Raw genomic sequence first — 21,362 nt, 5'->3', positions numbered from 1 at the left:
GGCAGTAAACAAACATTCACAGCCTGTGACCTGTCCATGACTTGTATTGTATACCCCTGACTAAATCTTGGGTGGGGGTGGAGGGGGGTTTGGCGAGGCTGGCAGGCTCCCTAACTGTCTCCATGCCTCCCCGGAAGCAGCGACATCCCCCTCCCTCAGCTCCTAGGCGGAGGTGCAGCCAAACAACTCTGTGCACTGCCTCTGCCCCCAGCGCCAGCTCTGCAGCTCTCATTGGCAGGGAACTGTGGCCAATGGGAGCTGTGGGGTCAGTGCCTGCAGGTGCAGGCAGCGCGCAGAGTCCCCTGGCTGCGCCTCTGCCTAGGAGCCGAGGAATGTTGTCGCTTCTGGGCAGCCCCCTGAGGCCCTCACCCCCTCCTGTGCCCCACGCCCCAGCCCTGAGCCCCCTCCTACACCCAAACTCCTGCTGCTGCTGGAGGTGGGAGGGGGCGGTGGCCCGAGACTGCCCCAGCAGCGGCTGGTGCGACTGGCCCAGGGGCCGCCTGAGCAGTTCAGGCGGCCCCCGGACCAGGTGCATTGGCCTCTGCAGAAGTCCCAGAGATCCCAGAAAGTCAGACTGTGACCTCCGTGACAAACTTGCAGCCTTATCTGTCTACACAAACTCCAGCAGACGGATGAATCTTGAATAGACCTGATGCAATGGGTATTTTTTTGAAACTACATTTTAGTATTAATGGTCATTTTTTTTTCTGTTTATTTTCCTTCAGACTCTGTTAAGGGAGAAAATTATTGTCTTCAGAGAAACTCTCAAAAAATGGTTCTCTTTCAAAATGGTTATCTGCTATTGTTCTCAATGGCACTGAGGCCAGATGCTGCCCTTAACCAAGATGGCCCCTGGTTCTATTCACCTTCTTCTCACAGTGCACCTCTCTGTCTCCAGACCGCATAAGGGTTCACCATCTTCCCTGAGGGCAGCTTGACTTCGTTCCCATTAAGAACAATGAGAGCCAAATTTTTAAAAAATCTAACGAATTAGAACTTTTGTCGTTACGTCCTCCTGAGTAACCTTGATTGATGACAGTAGATATAGTTATAAGATTATTGTTGACTAATTGGCTTTAATTATGAGAATTTGTAGAATATCTTGCTTGTTTTGTTTACTACTTAAACTGAAAACATATAGAAATAGACTGAATGTGTAATTTCCCCATCCCTTTCTCTTGGAGGTTCACTGGCTGTCTTTCTAGATATTGTACTTAAAATCATGATTACACATGAAAAGTATTATGTGTTTAAAAAAAAACCTTGAGTATTAAAATTACATTTGAGAGATTTAAGAGCTGCTTCAAAATACACATACAGTATTAATATGCATCCTGATTCATGTTTAATTTTTCATTACACAGTTTCAGGATCAACAGTTTCTCAATTCACTTTTTCATGTAGGTGTGTGTCACTGCATATGTCACACACATTAATCAAATCTGCCAGAATCATTTAACTTTGTGACTGTTTAAGTCATGAGATTTATTTACCAAAGTTGTGAGTAGTCCTGGTAGTTGTATAAAGAATTCCAAACAGTTACGGGAAGTTGTTTTTTCAAGCATTGTTTGTTTTTTTCCCCATATATTCTTCTGACAGTGAGTTTGCAGATGTCTTGCAGAGACAAAATGTTTTGTGATAATCTTATGAGAAAGTCTTTTTGTATTTGAAATTCTTGGAGCAGAAGTCCAGTGGGTAGATCTCCTTGATTATTGGTTAGCTTCAATGGGTATGAGAGGTTTAACAACTTATTTAACAGTGATGTACATCTTAGATTTGACCTGTGTTGAAGAAACAGAAAAAGGGGAGATTGCCCTTGTCTTGTTAAAATGTTAACATCTGCATGGTAATCTATGAGGAGATCAACTATTTCTTTTCTGCCTCCCAAGCAAGCATCATGAATAGCTGCTCTTCCTTCACAATCTTGAGTATTTACTTTGGCTCCATTCATTAATAGTAAATTGATGCAATCTATATCAGCAGCTAAAACTGTGCCTGCTTTAGATGATGCAGTGCACACTGCAAGCTGAAGAGCAGTTTTTCCATAAGTTGGAAGAGTACAATTAATGTTTGCTCCACAGGTGATTAAAGTTTCTGTTACCTCCTTGTTCAAATACTCTGCAGCAGTGTGAAGCGCTGTTGTGCCAAACTCATCTCTGTCATTTATGTTGGCACCATTCTCAATTAGAATAGATATAGCTCGAGAGGCTCCAGAGTATAGGGCTAAATGTAAGGAGCTGTGTCTGTAGTTACTATCCATTTCAGGATCTGTTTGAACTCCCTTCTGACACAAGATACGAAGACATTCTTCTGCATTACGCTGTGTAATTCCCAGGTTTCTCTGAAATCTGGTCAAAATGCCTGTCCCAGTTAGATAAATATTTGGCCAGTGTAGTAGGAGGAGGTGAAGTGCTGTGTAACCTCTGTTATCTCTAAAATATACAAATTTAATAAGTTAATTCTTTTAACTTCAGTAAACATCAAGTGGCTTACATAAAAATATCAAAGTAAAATATTTTAAACAGCGAAAAATAGTTTAGACTAGCATTGCTAAACTAGTAGGACATGACCTAGCAGTGGGTTCCACGACATCAGTTGAGAGAACAGCAAAATCTATGGGTCACTAAAACCCAGTAGCTGGGGTTGGTGAGAGGCAGAACAATGCCCTACTTACCCCTAATTTGTTGTTGTGGCTGATGCCTCCACCCCCTCCAGACCGGCAGCCAGTCACAGAGCTGCTCCTCCGCTTCTCTCTTCCCTGCCTTAATTATGCTCAACTCTGGAGCTTGGGAAGGGAGGAGACTTCCTAGGAGCTTTGCTACCCCAGAGCTGAGCAAAATGCAGGCACAAAGAAGAGTATGTGGGGAGGCAGGCAGAAACTCCTACCATACTCATGACCTAAATTCCACAACCCTTTGTGGTCAAAAGACTGTGGGATGGGATGATTCTTTGGCCGCTTTTGTGGGTGGCAGATCAAAAAAGGTTGGGAACCACTGTTTTACATTATTTATTATTTGGGACTAGCGTATTTTTGTCCAGTCCTTTGTCTTTCCCGCTTTGTTTTCAGTTTGAGATGTATCTTTTCTCCTTCATTTATTTGTAGCCACAGTAGCTGGCAGTATAGTGAGCATATTCACATTTTCTACCCTAATTTGTGTACTGTGTCCATGTTATCCTGTGTCCCTTCAGTTATGTATTTCTGCATATGTTAAGTGAACTAATAATAAAAAAAACTCCACGTTCAAAATTATGACCTCCAGAGATCTTGCCACATAGTGCACATCAACACCTGTAGAAAATGTAAGATCTTAATCACTAAGGGAGCCCTAAAGTTATATTCCACTTCAATATGCAATTGTGCATATTCTTGATGGAGTGCAACGTGAGTGACTACAAATGCCCTACCTTAGTTTTGGGTCAGCACCAGATTCTAGCAAACAACGCAAACTCTTTTGTCTTCTGTGTTTGGCAGCTAAGTGAATTGGAAGAATAGACTGATCCTGTATGGAACCAAAATACGTATTTGTTAATGTACTTCTGAGTTTTGTAATCTACAGTCTGACTTTTCTTGAAGGTGAATTAGTTTATCTAGTACAATTTGTGACAAACATGTTAGCTGGATAAGGTTAGGTTTAACCAATCTTCCTTAGACCCTTGATAAATGAGAGCAGATGGAGGCATTTGCCTGAATAATATTGGCATACTTGCTGTCTACATCACAGATTGCAGAATTTGGTCCACTAAAGCAGCAAACCAATAGCAGAATATGTTCTGCAGAATTTAGTTGCAAATAAAACTTAAGAACCTTGTATTTTTTTAAAAAAAAAGAACTCTGATTTATCTGCCTATTGAACATTTGAATTTTAATATTAATTTAATTGAAAGAGCGTAGTCAAGTGTGTCCATAATTATAGTAGTTAAGCATTAAATAGTAGAAATTTGATTATTTTTCTATAGTTGGGCTTTTAAGATTTCTAACCATTCAATGTTTGAAAAAAATAAAATCAAGAAATTTGGGTCACCTAGTGTGTGTGTGTTGGATATAAAGCTATGCATGTGCATCTGCCTGTTCTAGTGAGCATACTTTGCAGATGGGGTAAACATACCGTCCTGAAACGGTCAAAGACAGACTGCCTTCCTGGGATTTCAGTCAAGCTGGTTCCGTGAGCTGTATGTGCGTTTGTGCTTCCTACAGATTTAGGAGTATATTGACTTACATCTTACGCTTCTGCTTTTCTTATTATAAAGCAATAACTGTAACAACATTGTAATTAAAGAAGACTAGGAAGAAATATCCCGTGTCTGTCCATTTCTTCCCGAATAAGGATTTTAGCTATTCACCTTTCTTGTTCTTAATAGTAGTTGTCTTCACCCCAATTCTTTCTGACAGTCTTGTGGTTTTCTTGGTAGTGTACACTATATCTTACTGATACAGACTGAAATAACAGCATTTGTGTGTTCCTAGGAAGGCAGAGAAACCATCACCCAACAATGTTCCCTGTGTTTGCTTCTGACTTCTTGCTTTCTTTCAAGCTCCCCAATATGCTTGGGACAACCTTCCAATCAATATTGGCCAAAACCTCCTTGGCAACACTAAGCCCTGGTCTACACTGGGGGGGGGGGGGGAGGGTCGATCTAAGTTACGCAACTTCAGCTACATGAATAACGTATCTGAAGTCGACGTACTTAGATCGACTTACTGTGGTGTCTTCACCACGGTGAGTCGACTGCTGCCGCTCCCCCATCGACTCTGCCTGCACCTCTTGTGGCGCTGGGGTACAGGAGTCAACGGGAACGGGCTCAGGGGTCGACTAGACTAGACACGATAAATCGATCCCCGCTGGATCGATCACTGCCTGCCGATCTGGCGGGTAATGTAGACATACCCTTAGAAAGCCACTTAGATTGATGCATACCATTTGAAATGCCCCCACCATGCTTTGTACTAATTCTATTTACTGTATTCACTTGTATCCTCAGATAGTAAGTTTTCCGTGGGCAGAATTTGTTACTTATTTGGCATGATGGTAAATTGCTACATAAATAATACCCTATTTTTAATATGAATGGTAAAGTTCATACATTTCTTACGGGTAGTACAGTTAATTAGTTCCAGGCTGACTATAGTAGTGCATTTGTGCAATGTTCCTGTACGTATCTGGTATGTTCTGACATCCCTTCCTAATGAAGACAGTCCATGGAAAATGGTTAACTTCTGTTTAATTGGAATTTATTGTAAAAATGCATAAAACACTGTCTTGGGAGTGTCCCCTCAGGCCTTAACCACAGGCCACACCCACTTCAGGTCTCCATCACTACCACCGTATTTTATTGTATTTTATATTGACAGTGAGTCACCAGCTCCATTTGCTTCTAGGGAAGGGTACAGTAGCAGCAGCTAGTCCTGCCTGCTTCTGCCTTCCTTCAGGCTCCCAACTCTTCCTCCTATACATCCTTCCTGTGTGCTTATATAGGCCTAACTGCTGGGATTACTTCCACCCTGTTAGCCCCTTGGCTGTACCCCTACTCAGTTAATTAGCCACTGCCAAGTGCGGGTCTTTCAATTAGGGCTCAATTAATATAAATGACAGAGATAACTCCTGAGTCAGCACCTCCTGTTACAAACACACTGCGCTAACTGGGAATCCTCTCTACAAACAGTTCATAATTAGAGGGAAAATTACACAGTTAAGCAATTTCCTTTTCATGATGCCCATAGCTTTTTGGAGAGGAGATGCCTTACTGCTCAGGGATACACACTAATTTAATGACAGTATGTACAGGCTTAAATGATTACTCAGGATAGAGCTTTGGCTAGGTAAACTAGCCAAATGAAATTTAAAATGAAATTTAATATGGATAAATGTAAAGTAATGCACATTGGAAAAAATAACCCCAACCATACATACAATATGATGGGGGGCTAATTTAGCTACAGCTAATCAGGAAAGAGATCTTGGATCGTGGATAGTTCTCTGAAGACGTCCACGCAGTGTGCAGCGGCAGTCAAAAAAGCAAACAGGATGTTAGGAATCATTAAAAAAGGGACAGAGAATAAGACGGAGAATATCTTATTGTCCTTATATAAATCCATGGTACGCCCACATCTTGAATACTGCGTACAGATGTGGTCTCCTCATCTCAAAAAAGATATACTGGCATTAGAAAAGCTTCAGAGAAGGGCAACTAAAATGATTAGGGGTTTGGAACAGGTCCCATATGAGGAGAGATTAAAGAGGCTAGGACTTTTCAGCTTGGAAAAGAGGAGACTAAGGGGGGATATAATAGAGATATATAAAATCATGAGTGGTGTGGAGAAAGTGAATAAGGAAAAGTTATTTACTTGTTCCCATAATATAAGAACTATGGGCCACCAAATGAAATTAATGGGCAGCAGGTTTAAAACAAATAAAAGGAAGTTCTTCACACAGCGCACAGTCAACCTGTGGAACTCCTTGCCTGAGGAGGTTGTGAAGGCTAGGACTATAACAGGGTTACCTGGATTGACAGTGTTCTTCTGCAGGCAGAGTTATCCCAAACAATCAGTGGTTCATTGACAGGTTGGAGTGCTAGTAAAGCTTTAATGTTGGTGCTGTCATCTTTCATTATTGCTTCATATAGTTTTGCCTGAAGTGGCTTAAATCCCTTCCGCCTACAGGAAGAAAGGGAGTAAGTGAAAGGATCAGACTCAGTTGTGGGTGTGCTGGCTCCCTTGGTTATGTTACCCATGGTAAAATAAATTTAGTTTGTAGTGCGAATACATGGCCCAAAGGAAAGGCAGAATTTTGGACTCTGCCATGGGAACTGTATCACTCTTTGTGATGTTGCAAGATGTCTGGTTCTAGAACAGATTTGAAGTCTGGTTTTAAAGTTACAACTATCAGTAGAATACTAACTGATATTTGTCTGGCATCTCGCTTCATATGTTTGTCAGATGTAATTATTGTGATGTATTTCTAAGTATAAAACATTCCCTCAGTGCTTGTGTAACATTTTAGAGTTGCTATAAAATAATCAAGATATTAAATATGGACAGTGCATTAAATCATTCAGGGTTCCACCTCCCAGCCAGGGCAGGATTATTCTGTACAGTTCATTTACCAAGCAATAGGGTTTTTACTTCCCTTTTGAGGAATTGTATTGCATCCTAATACATTTCACTGTGGAGATGATTTTTTGGTATGCAGCCTAAATGTTCTATTTAATTTCATACCATACTCTTAACAACACTCTAAATAATTCTCCTTTCTTGGTTTACAGTTTGCAGGTATTTTAAATTTTTTTTTAGCATTTTCTATCTTAATGGTCGTATAGCCAAATTTAAATTTAACATATTATGATATTTTAATCTTTTCTTTCTTCATATCTCGATGCTTTCTGCCTCCTAAATCCCTTGTGCTCTTTGCTAGACTCTTCCCAATTTATCAGTGTATTTCTGATAATGAGTTACCCAGAATTTAATGTACTATTTGAGATGTGGTCATTAGAGCCATTTGGAGAAGAGGGACTGTATTTTATGATTCAGTATACAGAGTCCAAGTTTTTGTTTTGTTTGTTGCCATTAGACATTAAATGATCTAAATTTGCTGTGCACTATCATGCTAGGTCTCTCTTGTCATTACTGTTTCTCAGGTTTCCCCCTCCTGCTGAAGATCAGTTTAATATTATTTCCCACCAAGTCTATAAGCTTGTATTTTTTCCCATGTTAATTCTTGTTTTGTTACTGTTTCCCCATGTTTCTTTTCTCTCTAGAGCCTCTGGTGTTGCATGTCTGCCTCCACTGGTGTTTGCATCATCTTCCGATATAACACTTGTGAATTTCATTTTTGCTCTCTTTTACTAGGTCATTAATGCAGATGTTAAATAATTATTGGTAATTGTAAATAAATATTATAGGTGTTGTTTGTTTTATCCTCCTGAAGACTACAAGGAATATTACAATTTGTGAAACTTAAATAGAGAAATGTTACTTCAGAATACTTTTTAAAAAATTCTGATTTTTTTTTTTTTTAAACGTAAGAGATTGATGCAGTTTATTTTTGTAGCCCAGAAATGTCTTTCTATATGGATCAAACCACCATGTGAAAATAGGAGATTTCGGACTGGCTTGCAGAGATATTATACAAGAAAACCCAAACCACTGGTTAAAGACAGAGAAGATAAATGGTAATTGAAAAAACACATTAGTTTTCAATTAAAAAAATAGCAATTTATTATTGAAAAGATTAATGTTTAAATCATTATCAGTTTTTATAAATGAAATTGGAGACACTGAAGCAATTTAAATTCAGTTTCTTTTTTGTAGGCCTAAAACATACTTCAGGAGTTGGTACTTGTCTGTATGCTTCACCAGAACAGTTGCAAGGATCTCACTATGATTTCAAGGTAGTGACAATTGTTTTTTCCTATAGAGTTTTAAAAATACTTTCGTGCGAAGTACTATCTGCCCAGTATTTGTTATTCTGATGTACTTTCTTTAGGTTAAGATAGTGATTACCTTTGTCTTTGCTTCTCAAATACATCTTTTTCAAGAAATCATATGGCTTTGAGTCTTTTCAAAGCTTAATTTTAAGAGCAACATTTCTCTAAAAAGAAAAGGTTAAAAATGAATGAGACTTGGGGGGAGGGATAGCTCAGTGGTTTGAGCATTGGCCTGCTAAACCCAGGGTTGTGAGTTCAATCCATGAGGGGGCCATTTAGGGATCTGGGGCAAAAATCTGTCTGGGGATTGCTCCTGCTTTGAGCAGGGGGTTGGACTAGATGACCTCCTGAGGTCCCTTCCAACCCTGATATTCTATGATTAAATGTAATGAAACAAATTTATACTTGTTTTTAAAAGAAATGCTTGTTACAGTTAGTAGGAACAAAACTCTAAGCCTCCTGCTGGGCAGTTACACCATGGCTAGTAAAGTTTCCTCACTACTGGCTATGGCATAGGTTCAGTTCTGCCTTTTTTCTTGTGCACCTCCTGTGATGAGCAGGGCTGGCTCCAGGCACCAGCCTAGCAAGCAGGTGCCTGGGGCGGCCAATGAAGAGGGGGGTGGCATGTCCGGCGGCGGGGCCGTCACTTCCTCTTGGAGCGAAGGACCTGCCGCCGAATTGCCGCCGTAGAATGAAGCGGCGGTAGAGCTGCCGCCGCTTGCGATCGCTTTTTTTTTTTTTTCTTTCTGCTTGGGGCGGCAAAAATGCTAGAGCCGTCCCACGTGATGAGGTAGTTCATGTGTCTGCTAAAACTTTCTTTAGCAAATTGCCAAACAGTGTTAGCCTTTAGGATGCAGTGTTCAACACCTGATATTGTTTCCTAGAAACTGTGTACAACATTGAAAATTTTATTTTGAAAATAAATGTAACTAGACCGCTTTACTTTTCCCCCCTCTTCCAGTCAGACATGTACAGTGTGGGTGTAATTCTTCTAGAACTTTTTCAACCATTTGGAACAGAAATGGAAAGAACCAAAATGTTGACAAGTTTAAGAAATGGCCATGTTCCTAGTTCTTTTAGCAGCAAATGGCCAGTACAAACCAAGTATGTTAAGTTGCTAACCAGTGAGGTGTCATCACAGAGACCAACTGCTGCTCAGCTTCTTGAAAGTGAACTGTTTCATAATACAGAAAATGTAAGTTATTACTCTAACAGCCTCCATTTTAGTACAGCATAAAGAAAACGTACAGCTGAAAAAATGCATTTATGCAAGAGGAACATAAAAAATTGCATTGTGCTGACAGAGCTGTGTTCTCCCTCTGCCTGTTTGCATGCCCTCGTTGCTATTTTTACAACTTAGAACAAATGTAGTGCTTTTCTGATTACTGTGCTTAGGACCACTGCATGGGCTGTTGCACCAGTGTTTCTAATCTTGGGTGGTTGAGAAATATTGGTCTCGAAATATAAAACTTATTTTCATTGTTGTGTCAGTTTTACCTGCTTCTCTGAAGACATAATTTTGCAGGATTCTCACTCTTGTGCTTCTACCACAAAACCTACCAGGGGTTCCCTTACCACTTTAGAATTTTGATCTTCTGAGTCACCTATATGCTGGTTCAAGGGCTGTGCTCTAACCTCAGAAGCACCAGAACATTTCAGTCATCTCCCTTTAAAACAGTGGTCCCCAAACTGTGGGATGTATTTCCCCCCCCCTTCCCCAGGGGCATGCAGAGATTGGGAGGGCATGTGGCAGGGCCCAGGCTAGCCCCTACAGGGGGGGGAGGGAGCGCCACTCACCCCTGCCCTAGTTCCACCCCCCTGCCCAGCTCCACCCTCATTCCCTCTCCACCCCCAAACCAGCTCTGCCTCTAGCTCCAGCTTCTCCCCCCTGTCCAGTTCAGCCAACTGTCAGGGGTGCTGGAACAATTTGTAGTGAGAGTGCTGAGAGCCATTAAACCAAACTGTAAACCCTGTATATAATGGAAACCACTTCAAGCTGGGGGTGCAGCACCTATGCCAACTGTGCAGTAATGGAGGGGGAACGTGGACAGATTCCATTATAGGGAGCAGGTGGCACGTGACAGGAAAAGTTTGGGCACCACTGCAAAACATAAGCCACTTGGGGCTGGTCTACACTGGGCGGGTGTCGATGTAAGATACGCAACTTCAGCTACGGGAATAGCGTAGCTGAAGTCGACGTATCTTATTTCTACTTACCTCGGGTCCTCATGGCAGCAGGATCGACAGCCGCCGCTCCCCCGATGACTCCGCTACTACTGCTCGTCCTGGTAGAGTTCCAGAGTCGACGGGAGCGCGTTCGGGGATCGATATATCGCATCTAGACGAGACGCGATATATTGATCCTCGATAGATCGATTACTACCCACTGATTCAGCGGGTAGTCTGGATGTACCCTTGGTACTGTAGCAGAAGGAAAAGTCCACCCCCTAGTGCTGCAGCTACCAACTGTCTGCTACTGCCATCCCTATCATCAGTGAAACTTGCATTTCTTCTGGCTGTAGAGTAAGTTAACTTTTCAAGGGGGGAAACATTTAGTTGGCTTGGTGTATTAGCTAGTGGCAAGCAAATTTAAGAGGGATCCTTACAATACATGACTTTTCTTAAACTGACTTTCGCTTTCAGGTTATTTGTAGTCTACAGCAGAAGGTGATGCAGCAAGAGGAAGAAATTGAAAAACTTAAGGAGAAAATAAAATTGCTTTCAAGAGAAAAAGAGGATAGAGAAGATAAGCACAAGAGGCTTGGTTCTCCAGTTTAAGTAAAGCATCAGTCAGACTGTATATACATGAGTAGCTCAATATAACCTATAAAATTATGTAAAGTTTCTTATATAAATATTTCAAAACACCTTTCCTGTGTCTGTACTTTAATGGTATTTGTCTTTCAGGCATAATTTAGTTATGCGCTCTCTCTCTCATATATTTCACTTGTTACTATAAGGTCACTTCTGGTGATGTAGTACTCTTAAAATTTACATCTTATAAAGAAGCATGACATGGAATTAAGTACATTTGTCTGTCTTATTGGTAGATAGAATTCTCAACATGAGACACTCCAAAATTAGCTTGCTAGAATGCATCACTGGGTTGTAGGGCTGCTTGGGCACTACAGCCTGGTGCAAGGGGTCACAGCCCTGCTCAGGCTTGGCCTAGCCAAGCCTCCATCATGATGCAGGGAGCTAACTGGGCCTAATTTTGAGTGGCACTGTGACCCTATGTGCCAGGTCATAATTGCCACTCACATGAATTTGGTCACACTGGCACAAAGCTGAGCCATGCTGGGACCCTGGAAGAGTAAGTCATTGGTAAGGCTGCAAGTCTGTCATGGATGCCAGGACTTTCCCTGACTTCTGCAGCAAGGGTTTAGGGTGGGAGGTTCCCCAACTCCCACTGGCATGGCCCGCAGCTCCTAGGCAGAGAGGCCACATGCTGTCCTCACCTGCAGGCCCTGTCCCCACAGCTCCCATTGGCTGTGGTTTCTGGCCAATGGGAGCTGTGCAGCCAGGGCTTGTGGTAGGAGCTGCAGGGACATGTAGATTTGGGTAGGGAGCCCATCAGCCCCACCAGCAGGGGTCCCAGGCCACCTCCAGTACCCATGGCGCCCCTGGACCACTCCCTGAGCTCCCACAGCCCCCTGCCCAAGTTTTAGTTAGGGGAATATAGTAAAGGTCATGGAGAGGTCACAGGCTGTGAATTTTTGTTTACTGCCTGTGACCTGTCCATGACTTTTACTAAAAATACTTGTGACTAAAATATAGCCTTAGTCATTGGCATTCTCCCTTAAGTAGCAGCTCCCCAATGTACCCTATCTGTGCCCCTGCTGTACCCCTCCCCCTAATTGGGTCACTACCCATTCTATCCCCCAGCCTCCCCCACTCCTTTATCCCCTGCCCCCCATAGGCAGCGTGTGTCTGGAGCTGTTTTTTTAGTAGTCTGATCACACACTTCTCCCAGGTTGCCAGTGCAGGGGAGTGCCTAATGTTTACATCTAGCATTTTAGCTCTAAGCCTCTTCCTGAATCCTTGTGGGGGATAGCTGGGGGTCAAAACATGCCCTCAACACTTACAACCACTGGTCTAACATACAGCTGTGGCACCACAAGCTATTATGGGTTCATTTTAATCTCATACAAATAAGATTACAAGCAAAAGGCAACTGTAATGTCTTTATTGGTATAAGATTTTACAATTGATGTTAAAAGACTTCAGTCCACAATCTTATTAAAATACATTTTAGAAGAGACTTTCACAACCACCACAACAGTCATGAGGTGGAATAAAACTACAGAATCCCCCGTGGAAGAGTGCATACTCATTTTAATAGTTTAAGGGCACTGTTGAAAGGTGCCAAATTCTCACAAGACTTCATCCATTTCTGTACGTTGGCTGGAATGGCATTAGAGCTACTTGTCTGCTGAAGTGCACACCACGCCACAATGTCTGCTACAGTGAGTTCATTTCCCCCCAGCCAGGGTGTCTTGCCAAGGGTGGTGTTCATGGAGCGTAAGACTGCTGCTTTTTCTTTATTGCTACCTTCCTTCAGCTGGAAGATGGCTGTATCCACCCAACTGTCTATCAGAGTTGAAGTGACTGCATTATGCTTCTGGCCAAATAAGGAGAACAAAAATCTAGCAATATTTCCTTCTCCTTCAATGGGACACATGGTTTGAATGCTGAACTTCATCTGGGGCTTGGGAACTGAAATTAAGACAAAATTAAGAACACTTGGCACCACAAATGTTTACATTACATATAGGGAAAAGGGTTGATTAGTAGTAGAGGCAGGGCTGCTAGTGCTGCCTATTAAAGTTTTCCCTAGACGAGCCTGTTTTCAGTTACTTATAACTTGCCCTGTTGGGTTGAAGTTTTCCATGCTAGGTGTCTGCATCGGTCTCAAGGGTTGTTTTTTTTAAACATTTCAGCTGTTTCCAAGAATGAGTCTAGGAAAAAATACTTTTTGCTTCTGTTAAGTTCAGCCTAACTTTTCAGTGAGACGTTCTAGCACTACCTCCTTCCCCCACTGCCCAATACTATGGAGCAGGGCCCTGAAGTTTGGGAAAGAGGAGGGCTTTTGCTGTGATAAATCCAAATTTGGCCAAGTTCTAAGCCTTTGAAAAGTCAGTTTCCACATGCTCATTGGGGACTTAGATTTTAACAGCTACATTCCTTGAAGATTCTGTCCTCAGTGGACATGCTGCAGTTTGAGGCTGAGCAGAACTTTCCCTGCAGTGAATTCTAGACTATGCTAGGTCGAGGAACCTACCTAGGGCAGGTACCTAACACTCTCTCATGCTCTCCATGATTCATTGGGCCTAGGCAATGGGGAGGTGACAGTTGGTTGATTCCAATGAAGAGTGCCAATGGCTGGGAAAGGGGTAGAGGAGTCTTTGCCCACTAGACTACACTCCACAGAGCCTGGAATGAAACCCAGCATGCTTGAGTATCACCAAATATCAGTGAAACTCACAGGCGAAGTGTCCCATCCCACCGCACTCTCAGCTGGTACACAGAGGATAACTACTTACTACTCCATAAACTCCAGGGGCAGAGGTCTGTGGGGCAGATGTAAATATTCCAGTTCTACTGATGAATAATGCATGGATTGAAGATGATGCTCTCCAACAGAATTCGTTTTCAGGAGTTATTTGTGTATACCTTTCTTGCTTTTTGAATACTGCAACCTAAATTCAGCCCCCTTGTACATATATATTATGATAGTCTTTAATTATATGATCACACTTTCCCCCCACAGGATTCCTGCTTCATTCAGTACTCAATGAACAGCTATTCAATATTGTTTTCTAATTGCTCAATGCATGGCCCCATGCCTGCCTTACTGCATACTATTCAAGACCTGCTCTTAAAAACAGAATGACTAATTTCCTTATGAGCTTTTCCATGTTGCTTACTACTATATTATTGGAGTTCCTTCCCAAATAATGAATTTTCTTAACAACCCTGTGACCCAGGGTGTATTTTACAGATGGAGAAACTAAAGACAAGAAATTAAGATCAAAAGTATCTACTAATTTCAGGTGCCCAATTTGAGATGCCTAGGACCTGAGTTCCCGGGGTACTCCACATTCAACTGCCATAACTATGAGACTGTCCTTTCTCTTCCTGCAATCCCAACTCATTCACTACACACCTTCCTACTTCTGCAACAAATGAGGCAGGGGTCCTACCGACAAGTCTCTACCACACACCCCTCATTCATCCCCACAGCAGGTCCTGTGAAAAAGTAGTATGTGATTATGAATTAAAGACCATCAAATGCATACACACAAGGGGGCCAAATTAAGATTGAAAATTAAGGCTACCTATGCAAAGTTCCTAACTTTTAAGGGCTTGACTTTGCAATTTTAATAACGTTCTTTTAATGTAGTTTCTGTGCAGTATGAAATAAGTTTAGGAATGTCTGTCATTGTTTCACTATCTCCCTAACTGGATAGTGCTACTATTGTAGTAGGGTTTTACCCTTATTCATATTTAGAGAATCATCAAATGAGAATGCAGTTCACTACAGAAAAGACTTTCAGAATAACAAGAAAATGATATTCAATTAGTTTAATAATTTTTTATATAAAATTGATAGGGATATGAACTGAAAGGGAGATAGTTCGAACTCAGCCTGGCTAAAATGGAAGTTCGTGGTGGAAGAGGACAAACAGGAGTAGGCTTTTATGCCTCATTTACTGAAGGTATAAAATAATGTCACTAATAAGGCTTGCAGTCTTTGGCTCCTCTTGGATTAATTTCTTCTGGATTCCCAGGCATTGGTAAACCCCATACAACTGGGCTCTGGGAGGGAATTTGGGTGCGGGAGGAGGTGTGGGGTCAGGCTCTGCGAGGGAGTTTAGCAGGGCTGCTAAAACAATTTGCATAGTGGGGGTGCTGACAGCCATTGAACCAAACTGTAAGCCCTGTATATAATGGAAACTACTTCAAGCCGGGGGTGCTACAGCACTACTAGTTCCAGCACCTATGGAGTTTGGGTGCGGGAGGGAGTGTGGGATCAGGCTTCGGGAGGGAGTTTGGTTGCAGGAGGGGGTGTGGGGTCAGGCTTTGGGAGGGAGTTTGGTTGCAGGCTCTATTGGGGTGCAGGAGGTGGTCAGGGGATCAGCGCTTACCTCGGGCGGTTCCCGAAAGCGACCGGCACATCCCTCTAGCAGCGGCTCCTAGGCGAGAGGGCCAGTGGGTCTCCGTGTACCACTGCCTGCAAGCTCTGCCCCTACAGCTCCCATTGGCCAAAGTTCCCGGTCAGTGGGAGCTGCGGAGTCGGCACTCAGGGTGCGGGCAGCGCGCAGAGACCCCCTGCCCTCCCCCAACCCCAGGGGCACAGGGAGGGTGCCGGCCGCTTCCAGGAGTGGCGCAGAGCCAGGGCAGGTAGGGAAACTACCTTAGCCCCGCTGCCATGCCAGACTGTTAGCACCCAAAATCTCCCGGTTTGGCTGAAGTAGCCTCCAGAAGATAGAGCGTGATTCCAGGAGACTGCCCGCAAAACCAGGAGGGTTGGCACCCCCCCCCCCCATTTCTTGCCTAGCTGAGGAAGAGCATGCTCGTGGAAGCTCCTTCCAGAGCAGATGAGGGATACACCTGAACAAGACACATTTGAGCGTACACAAACTGCTGTCAAAAGGACACTAAGAAAAAAAGCTCTGATTTTTCTTTTTTAGTAACCTTAGGAATCACTTGTAGCAACAGTAGGTACAAAATTTGCATGGAAGTGTGATTTTTCAAATTGAATGACCCTTTAAATGCTGTGTTCATCTAAAGCAAATGCCTGAAATTAGAACTATTTAACCATTTGAAAGCCAACACTCCCCTTCTGTAAGTTAGATGCCATTCTTACCATTCTTCCAAATGAGAGTGAAGCCCAACTGATACTCGTGACGTGATTGTTTCCTAGTCTGCTCACCGAAGCATTTCGAGAGGTTTTCTGGCACACATTTCACTGATGAGTGTGTATGAACAGCTGATAAAATCTTATAACGCTCACACAGCAGACTGTGCAGTACTAGCAGTGACAATGGAGGTTGAAAAGGGTTTGCATTGATCACAATATCTTTCAGAGCACCATAATCCTGCATCAAAAGTAAATAATATTTAGCAGACATTAATGTGTAACAACTCATTGCACTGCAGAGACATTCAATAAGTACAATTTGGTGTTGAACAAGAAATTTATCAGGCCATATAGTTGTATATCCTAAACCTTATAGCATTCCATTTATTTTTAACATTTACAATGTCTGCTCAAGCAACTTCCTTACCAAGCAGTAATATTTCTAAGATAAAAAACACAGTGCTCATTATGAATCAAAACCTGGTTCTAGCTGAAGTCCAAGGTAAAGAGTCCATTAACTTCAGCAGAACTAAGATTTAGTGCCATGGCCATAATTTCAAGATCAACTAGTCCATCTTAGAGTTCTGTGATCTGGAGGTTTCAAATAACCCAAACTGAACAGATTTTATTTTAAAGAGCAGTAGTAGGTCTTTTGTACGTATCAGTTTTGAGTATCCCAAATTTTACTCAGCCTGCAGTTTTTTACCCTTCTTATTCAAATTTGGATGCAAAGCAAATTAACTACTGATCACAGAGACCTCTGCACAAAAGGTAATTCATTCACTGGACACATGTATATTGATAATATACTAGTCTGGACTTGCCTTCCCAAGCATTGAATCTAAGTCTGCTGCGTTTGCAGTCAAAGGAGCATATTCATCAGCTTGAATTATATTAGTTACATCAAAGTCAGCATCTGGTGTTTGTATCATCTTTGAGAGCCCATCGACAGCAGTTTTAAGTTCATACAAGCGTTTTAAGATCTCTTCTTGGCGGGATTCAAGTGCTAGAAGTGATGCGTCAACCTCTTCCTAGAGGGAAAGAATTAGATTACATTTATTTTCACTCATACCCAATACATCAATACAATTATTGTATATCATTGAATGAACTGTGCATAAAACTCTATAGGAATTTATTTGACACTAGTCACATCACACCTTTCATTTTAACACACTATGAAATTTTTTTAAAAATATCCTAAAGGAAATTCTTAAGCTTATTAGTAACCCATGTCACTTCCACTGACTTTACATGAACAGATGACTGCAAAATGATGGATTGTAAATATGCCCCTTATTTAAATGGTTTACTGAAATCCTATTGGTTAAAATATCTTAAGTCGTTTATTAAACAATATTTGATCCACATGTTACAGCTCCATCTACAGAACAGTGATTCTAAGACCTAATCATGGGATAAAAGGGAAGGTCCTTTCATGGATTGAGAACTGGTTAAAAGACTGGGAACAAAGGGTAGGAATTAATGGTAAATTCTCAGAATGGAGAGGGGTAACTAGTGGTGTTCCCCAAGGGACCAATCCTATTCAACTTATTTATAAATGATCTGGAGAAAGGGGTAAACAGTGAAGTGGCAAAGTTTGCAGATGATACTAAACTGCTCAAGATAGTTAAGACCAAAGCAGACTGTGATGAACTTCAAAAAAATCTCACAAAACTAAGTGATTGGACAACAAAATGGCAAATGAAATTTAATGTGGATAAATGTAAAGTAATGCACATTGGAAAAAATAACCCCAACTATACATACAATATGATGGGGGCTAATTTAGCTACAAGTCAGGAAAAAGATCTTGGAGTCATCGTGGATAGTTCTCTGAAGATGTCCGCGCAGTGTGCAGAGGCGGTCAAAAAAGCAAACAGGATGTTAGGGATCATTAAAAAGGGGATAGAGAATAAGACTGAGAATATATTATTGCCCTTATATAAATCGATGGTACGCCCACATCTCGAATACTGCATACAGATGTGGTCTCCTCATCTCAAAAAAGATATACTGGCACTAGAAAAGGTTCAGAAAAGGGCAACTAAAATGATTAGGGGTTTGGAATGGGTCCCATATGAGGAGAGATTAAAGAGACTAGGACTCTTCAGCTTGGAAAAGAGGAGACTAAGGGAGGATATGATAGAGGTATATAAAATCATGAGTGATGTGGAGAAAGTGGATAAGGAAATGTTATTTACTTATTCCCATAATACAAGAACTAGGGGTCACCAAATGAAATTAATAGGTAGCAGGTTTAAAACAAATACAAGGAAGTTCTTCTTCACGCAGCGCACAGTCAACTTGTGGAGCTCCTTACCTGAGAAGGTTGTGAAGGCTAGGACTATAACAGCGTTTAAAAGAGAACTGGATAAATTCATGGTGGTTAAGTCCATTAATGGCTATTAGCCAGGATGGGTAAGGAATGGTGTTCCTAGCCTCTGTTTGTCAGAGGATGGAGATGGATGGCAGGAGAGAGATCACTTGATCATTGCCTGTTGGTCCACTCCCTCTGGGGCACCTGGCATTGGCCACTGTCGGTAGACAGGATACTGGGCTAGATGGACCTTTGGTCTGACCCGGTACGGCCGTTCTTATGTTATGTTCTTAATCAAAACCAGATAAAAACTGCAAATCTACATACATAAGAATACAAAATTAAACCTTGAAGAGTTTAAGGACTTCATGAATACAGAAGCCTAAAGAACCAAGAATGACTTGCCAGCCACTTACTTCAACCAGTGACTTTCATAGTGATGAAAGTCATGCTGATGTTGCAATATCAAAAAGCTTTAAATAAAAGTGAATTCTAGAGCTCAAACATAAGGCTTGGAGTCAGATCTGGTTCTTCCCAGAACTGTTATACAAACCCGAGCAAAGTATTTTACCCATCTGTGGTAGTTGGATAATACCTATCTTTGTGAAGTACTTTGGAGATCCTTAAAAAAAAGTGGCAGTAAAAGTTTTAGTTATTACCAGGCAAGACATACAAGATTGTTTCATGCTAATTTTTAATCAAGATTACTGATTTAAAAAAAGCCAAATGGCAACAGGCAGCCTATACAATGCATAACGAAAGTACTTTGGTGCTAAAGGCAAACACCTAATGTATATCCTTGTGCGTTATCTTAGGTGTGGCCCTTGATTCTTCAAAGTATGAGGAAAGAAAAAGCTGCTATTTAGTACTAACAGTGAGGTTTCACCAAGAACAGTATGAAATACATTGTATGGGCTGGTCCGCATACCCTTGCACCAAAACACCTACACTGATTTTAATTCACACCTGGTGATATTTTAGTGCATGTGGGTACCAAACCGAACAATTAGATCTGATTTTCACAAAAATAGCAATTTCAAGTATGTGTAGTAATACTTCATTTCTGTAGAGGACATGTAAACAGAGCGGGTGAGGTACAGTAAATAGACTAATAATTCGCCAACTTTTTCTGCTCTGCAGAACACTGAAATATTCCCTCATGAACTATCTGTTCTTCGCGCACACACCACCCATGACTTCCCAGGTTTGGCTATCAAAATATTTAATCTACAGACCACTACATTTATTTTACACTGTCCCATTTTTGCTATGCCACAGATTTTTGTATTGACAATTCGTAACTGCTTTGTAGATGTCAGGGAAACTGAAGGGTCAGGAAACTGGAAAGGAAGAGTTGGAACTTTTGGCACCTGGGTATGCAAACTGGTTTGAGACTGTGGGTAAAGAATGTAAAATTGATGTCTGCTAACATAATCAGCAAATAGCTGACAATGCTGACATTTGTACTGCCATATTTAGGTTTTGAGTAGATAACCCATTAAGATGCATAGGGAATTAACATTTCTCAGTCATATTGTTGCAGTCAGGACAACAATGCTATCACCTTACACTTGATTCACATTCTATGGTTACCTTCACAGCCATCAAGGCAAGACACATCTTAATCTCAAAAAATAAAACAGACTCTGGCACAGCCTTCTACAAAGAGAGATGGAGTCCAGGGCATGCCGAAGGACTCTATAGCTTCAAGAAAGACGTTTTACCTTCTTGCCTCAGTTTCCCCACCCGTGAAACAGAGATGCTAAGGGACTAGTACGATCCGCAGAGGGCTTTGAGCGTACAGGTCCCACAACATTCAGCGTTCACACACTCAGACCCCATGCGACTATGGGCAGGCAAACTTCACTGCCGACAAAGGAGGCTCAGTGTTATCAAGAGCACGCAGCCGGGTAGGCCGGGACAGAGCTCCACCAGACGAGGGTTTCCCGGAAGTGGCCACACAAAGCAACGGTTGGCTTCCCCCGCTGCAGGAATTGAGACCACCCCCCCGGGCCTGGGGGTTCCGCGAGCTGCCTGACTTCTCACCCGCCCCCCCCTTTGGGGTGAATACCCGGGGCCGGGCTCCTCGGCTACGTGGGGACGGAGCCATGTCCCTCCCTGCGGGGAAGAGTCCACAGGGCCCAGCTCCAGGGGCCGCGTAGACCCTTCCCGTGAGGAAGCGGGCTGGCCCTGAAGAAGCCCAACCCCCACCGCTCCCAGCCGAGCCCCCCAAACAGGCCTCCGTTCCGCCCGCGTGCGGTGGCCGCGCTCCTCAGGAGCCCACCTCCCGCTCCGCTCCTACCTGGTGCGGTGGCGCGGCGGCCGCCGGGCCGCGGTGCAGGTTCTGCAGCCGGTACATGCAGGTGGGAAGCTGCTCGGCCCGCACCGCGCCGGGCGCCCCGTGAAAGGACCTCACCTTGTACATGGGCATCGCGCTAACCCCGGCTGACTGAGTCAATCACACTGCGCTGCCACCGCAGCAGGCACCAGCCCAGAAACTGCCCCGCCCACCTCAACCTGTCCTCCATTGGGCCATGGATAAGTCCCTCACGCCAAAGCACACGTTATTGGTCCAACTAGAACCCTCTCCCCGCCCAGCGCCTTTACCCTCCTCCCACTGGTCAGAGTGAGTGACTGATGCAACCAGGTGGATCTCAATAGGGCGAAGAGCAGAGATCCCTCTGTTGATTGGGCAGACCGGTCAGCCAATCAGTATGCGGGAAAATGGAGTCTGCAAGAGTTGTGCTGCTGTGGGCT

General features: G+C 42.7%; 3 protein-coding genes across 4 annotated transcripts in view; 1 reads left to right on the top strand and 2 right to left on the bottom strand.

The window, feature by feature from the left end:
- EIF2AK1 (eukaryotic translation initiation factor 2 alpha kinase 1) overlaps positions 1–11,230 on the top strand; it is a 39,908-nt gene extending 28,678 nt beyond the window's left edge. The window contains exons 12-15 of the mRNA XM_065412059.1: positions 8,046–8,166; positions 8,306–8,385; positions 9,383–9,616; positions 11,065–11,230. Of these exons, the coding sequence (XP_065268131.1) occupies positions 8,046–8,166; positions 8,306–8,385; positions 9,383–9,616; positions 11,065–11,199 (570 nt within the window). The 3' untranslated portion in view covers positions 11,200–11,230. The remainder of the gene's footprint in view (positions 1–8,045; positions 8,167–8,305; positions 8,386–9,382; positions 9,617–11,064) is intronic.
- Positions 1,490–6,729, bottom strand: ANKRD61 (ankyrin repeat domain 61). The gene is made up of 3 exons (XM_065411951.1): positions 6,499–6,729; positions 3,406–3,500; positions 1,490–2,432 (listed from the first exon to the last, which is right to left on the bottom strand). Exons 1-3 carry the CDS (start codon positions 6,727–6,729, stop codon positions 1,490–1,492), a joined length of 1,269 nt encoding a protein of 422 aa, XP_065268023.1.
- A 1,361-nt stretch (positions 11,231–12,591) lies between the features above and the next one.
- On the bottom strand, positions 12,592–21,101 carry AIMP2 (aminoacyl tRNA synthetase complex interacting multifunctional protein 2). Of its 2 annotated transcripts, none has more exons than XM_065411772.1 (4): positions 21,022–21,101; positions 17,110–17,316; positions 16,292–16,523; positions 12,592–13,137 (listed from the first exon to the last, which is right to left on the bottom strand). In XM_065411772.1, the coding sequence occupies exons 1-4, from the start codon at positions 21,034–21,036 to the stop codon at positions 12,752–12,754; spliced, it is 840 nt and encodes a 279-aa protein (XP_065267844.1). In that variant the 5' UTR covers positions 21,037–21,101; the 3' UTR covers positions 12,592–12,751. The 2 variants fall into 2 exon arrangements, with proteins under 2 accessions (XP_065267844.1, XP_065267843.1); XM_065411771.1 differs by having other exon boundaries at positions 20,908–21,098.
- Between the last annotated feature and the right edge of the window lie 261 nt (positions 21,102–21,362).

This window comes from Emys orbicularis, chromosome 10, assembly GCF_028017835.1.
Source record: "Emys orbicularis isolate rEmyOrb1 chromosome 10, rEmyOrb1.hap1, whole genome shotgun sequence".
Lineage (NCBI taxonomy): Eukaryota > Metazoa > Chordata > Testudines > Emydidae > Emys > Emys orbicularis.
Note: the sequence above shows the minus strand (reverse complement) of the source record. Positions and strands in the feature narration are given on the sequence as shown.

Excerpts from the sequence above, each read along its gene's own strand:
- ANKRD61 (XM_065411951.1), bottom strand. The coding sequence starts at position 6,729 with ATGGGTAACATAACCAAGGGAGCCAGCACACCCACAACTGAGTCTGAT. Across the intron at positions 3,501-6,498 it reads GAAGAACACTGTCAATCCAG|GATCAGTCTATTCTTCCAAT; the intron begins GTAACCCTGTTA and ends GGTTCCATACAG. Across the intron at positions 2,433-3,405 it reads GGTGCTGACCCAAAACTAAG|AGATAACAGAGGTTACACAG; the intron begins GTAGGGCATTTG and ends TGTATATTTTAG.
- AIMP2 (XM_065411771.1), bottom strand. The coding sequence starts at position 21,036 with ATGCCCATGTACAAGGTGAGGTCCTTTCACGGGGCGCCCGGCGCGGTG. Across the intron at positions 16,524-17,109 it reads TAGATTCAATGCTTGGGAAG|GATTATGGTGCTCTGAAAGA; the intron begins GCAAGTCCAGAC and ends CTTTTGATGCAG. Across the intron at positions 13,138-16,291 it reads CACTCTCATTTGGAAGAATG|TTCCCAAGCCCCAGATGAAG; the intron begins GTAAGAATGGCA and ends TCTTAATTTCAG.